We start from the raw sequence: 3,972 nt of genomic DNA, 5'->3' as shown, positions 1-3,972 counted from the left end.
CCGTGCCTCTGATAAAATTTGTTGCCATTTTGACCATTTTCTTACTTTTCTCGATAGTACAATATTGGGATTGGAAAACTGTTTATACAGTTTTTTAACTTTCAAACAGAAAGCAATGGTCCTCATTTCCACTCTCACGCATTAATTTAACAAAACTAAATTATTATAGCGTAAAGAGGGGGGCATCTGTGGGCAAAGTTTTAAAGAAGACCTTCCATGAGGGATAAATCCAAACTCAAAACCTAGAAAAAACAGTTTGACGGGTAGGTGTGCAGCGAAATTCCAACACTGCCTACAAATATGGTGAAGACCTCTGTAACTTCTTCCTGAAATAATAGGAATTTCCTATTTCTGTCAAAACAACATTGATTTTTTTGTGCTATTATACAAGTTTTCCCCATTATGCTTCACCATTCATATTTTGAACATGCAACTCAGCTATTTTTTTTATTCACCCTCTCATTTTGCACATGCAACAAAGCTACTTTTTCCAAGATAAACATGGGATACTTTTAAAGGTCAATCAAGTCTCTTTTTTTCAATAACTAAAACCGGGGGTGGTAATTCTAAAGAGTAACATTAGCCATGAATTCTCTATAACCACTCTTTTAAGATGCAGCAAGTCTGCTTATTCCAAGATGAAAGATGGGAAAGTTTAAAAGAACAATCAAGTTTGTTTTTTTATATAATTAAAACCCACGATAAAATTTTTTTAGAAACCACCCAAATTTTGGCCCGAGTGAGATCGAAACTTTTGGGACATGAAACATGTCACCTGGGGATTTTCACGTAAAGCACATACGGAAATACTCCAAGAACCGAACCTGAGCTGATTAAATTCCCACTCATCAATCGCTACACCACAAACCAATCGATAACGAACAACATTTTTTTCTAGAAAGAACAAGATTTCTCCGATAAAGAGCAACATTTCTCGGGTGAAATTTTCTACAAATCTAACTTTATTATCTAGGAATTGAGATGAAGCTTCATTTCTGTTTGCTAGTTTTCTGTTAAAAAAATGATTTAAAAATTAAAATAAAACCGAAAAAAAAAAAGAACATTTATCATTAATGGGTGTAGATGTATCTCCGAACCATGCAAAGGAACCAACTTGTAATTGCGATGGAAATTTCAAATATATAAATCTTCGAATTGATCGTAAATTCAAGCCCTAGATATTCTGCAAAACTTATCCAATTCTTGTGTTTACTATCTCAATCGTTGCAGGGCAAGGGCTGATTGAATCCCAAAAACAATGGCTTCTGCGACATTATTGACCAAATTAAGTGGGACAACGCCCAAAGGCATAATCTCCTGCACCATGTTTTGAATCCTGGCGGGGTCAGGGGCTGCAGCGGGCGTGAGAAGAGGCAGGAGTTCTCTCGGTAATTGAAAGGCGGTCATGGCAGGGAACTCAGATCCATCATTCAGTCCAAACGGCACCGCCTCTTGCCACGACGGAGGCATGGATCCAATCTAAGACATCAATAGCCAGAACACTATGCCTTCAAATTCAATAGCCAGATCACTATGCCTTCAAATCCAACAGCAATTTCATGGCAGAATTACAAATAAAAAAACCCTCCCAATTCAAACCCTGACAACGAAACCCGCATTGGATAACCTTAGAAGTATTCTTACCTTGAGCGGGATTGGTATGCTGCTCTGAACTCCACCTCAGCCAGTGAATGGACTTGCCTTTGCAAAAAGTTCAGCCCAGCCAGTTAATGGACTAGCCCCTGAAAAAACGTAAAGAGTCAACGTTGTAAATATGTACTTTAATGATTGAATTGGCATAAATTTTAATTTAAAATATATTTTGGCATTAAATTAGTAAGAAAGAAAGAAAGAAATTATGAGTTAAAGATAATGTATAGGATAGATTGCTTTTTCATTTGCTCCATGTATTCGGCTTTTTTTTAGTGAAGCTTCAAAAGAAATGCTCCAAACTTTTCGACAAACCCCTAGCTAAATAGATTATCCCTGCTAGCTGCCAGTATATCTACATAACTTTCATTGTTGTCTTTCAAGGCTTCACATTTTAAAATGAAATGTTTTTATGTTTCCACTTTTTCATAAGAACAAAAAATGCACTCTCTTCCTTTGGCCTTTTCCAGTGCATGTGTCACAACGGAGTTGATGAGAATTAATCCTTAACTGAGCAATAAGAATTGTGGCTCTCCAAGAGATATTGGCCTCTATGTATGCTTTTGGTTGATGACTATGAGTGGATTAAACACTTCAATATAGTATTTTTTCTTTCTTCCTAGCTCCGGTGGAATTTTTCCATAACAAAAGCTTTTATCTCTTTGTTGTTTATGGGGCACACGTTCAAGCAAATACCCCATTTACTAAACCATTTGTTATTTTGTTGCATCCAAGTTTTTTTGCTCTTGCACAATCTATCATTAAAGACAACCTTAGGTCATCTACCTTCTTCCATTTGCTCAATTTTTTTTAAATACCTTATGACTCGCACCATAGCAGCTTCAATAGGAGCAGTCCATGTTTCACTTAACAAGATATCATAAGGAACTGCGCTTTTAATCTTAAATTTGTTTGTAATCAAACAATTCTGAATTTTCTCAATTTGTCTCCACTACATGTCGGATGTATTGCTGGCCCATAGTTCACAACCATAGAAAATCATTGGAATCACTAGAAGCCCAAAAAGAGTGAGAGTGGTTTTCCAATCCCATAACTTTGTCTCTCTACAACTATTTTGAAAAGCATAAAATGTTTTTCAACCCCCCAAAGTTCTTTTCTTTCTACAACCATTCCAACTTAGATTTTTGTTGAAGTCAATTCCAAGGTATTTGAAATTCGCAACTTCTTCCATAATGTTGTCTTCAAAGTAAAACTTATGTTGGTTATGTTTTATTTTCTTAGAGAAGACCACTACTTTCGTTTTGATGATATTGACTTGCATCCCCACACTTCTACAAAAATGCTCAAGGGATAGTAAGTGCTCTTGCAAACCAAGAGTAGATTTAACAATCAGAATAAGGTTATCTGCATACACAATAAGCTTTATAACAAACTTGCCCAAATAGATACCATCACCCCCTTGCGAATTTAACCACTCCTCAAACTTGTCGATATATAAACCAAAAAGGGTAGGAGACAGTGAGCAACCTTGCATGACCCCGATATCGCTTCTAAAACTTTCAGAAATGTCTATTGAAGTTCTAATTTTGACTTTCACCTCTTCATACAGCCTATGCACAGTTGCTCTCAAATGTTCAGGAACCCCAAGTTTCTTCATTATGTGTCGAAGCTTATCCCTAAGAATCGAATCAAACACTTTTCTGAAATCAACAAAGCAACAAAAGACTTCTTCTTTTTTCTCCCAAACTTTTTCAATGATGTGCCTTAAAGTTATGATCAACTGTGGAATGTTTAGGTCTAAAACCTACTTGCCCTTTAGCACGCTTATCTCTTTCTTCTGCGCACTTGCTAATTTTGTTTTCTAGCATGCTTCCAAATAGCTTTGCAAACAAAGGGTTTATCATTATGGTCCTACAATTGGAGGGATTATTGATGTCACCGCTCCTGAAAAGAGGTATTGTCAGACTAGTTGTCCAATCTATGGGGAGCCCTTGTTGTATGATGTTGTTGAAGATTTTTTTAATGTGAGGTGCAAGAATCTTTGAGCCCCACTTTAGATATTTTTCTTGGAGTTCATCTAAGTCTTTTTCTTTTCCAACACCCAACTTCTTGATACCCATCTCTACCTCTTGCATCGTGAAGAGTTCAGTATCAGTGTTGACCAAGGGGGAGGGTCAACCTTGGGAACCTGCTCATAGAGTTGTCTTGCATAGTCAAACCATTTAGAAGTTGTAATATTATTTCCAATTTGTATCTTTTTCGGTTGGAGCTCCTTCCAAAATAATTTGGGATTATTTTTCCCAAGGAAGATTAGTTCTTCCCTCCTTGAAACCATGAAATCGACCTTTTTCTTGCTTAATA

At 36.5% G+C, this 3,972-nt stretch overlaps 1 protein-coding gene across 1 annotated transcript; it reads right to left on the bottom strand.

The window, feature by feature from the left end:
• Positions 1-1,080: 1,080 nt before the first annotated feature.
• On the bottom strand, positions 1,081-1,799 carry LOC149258663 (uncharacterized). The gene is made up of 2 exons (XM_089372471.1): positions 1,645-1,799; positions 1,081-1,479 (listed from the first exon to the last, which is right to left on the bottom strand). Exon 2 carries the CDS (start codon positions 1,468-1,470, stop codon positions 1,213-1,215), a length of 258 nt encoding a protein of 85 aa, XP_089228597.1. The 5' UTR covers positions 1,471-1,479; positions 1,645-1,799; the 3' UTR covers positions 1,081-1,212.
• Positions 1,800-3,972: the final 2,173 nt, after the last annotated feature.

The sequence above is a fragment of the Pinus tabuliformis genome, chromosome 6, assembly GCF_031772625.1.
Source record: "Pinus tabuliformis cultivar Carrire ecotype Pingquan chromosome 6, CPIR1, whole genome shotgun sequence".
NCBI classification, from domain to species: domain Eukaryota; kingdom Viridiplantae; phylum Streptophyta; class Pinopsida; order Pinales; family Pinaceae; genus Pinus; species Pinus tabuliformis.
This window is presented reverse-complemented; position numbering and strand designations above follow the sequence as displayed.

Coding starts and splice junctions, on each gene's coding strand:
- LOC149258663 (XM_089372471.1), bottom strand. CDS start 1,470: ATGCCTCCGTCGTGGCAAGAGGCGGTGCCGTTTGGACTGAATGATGGA.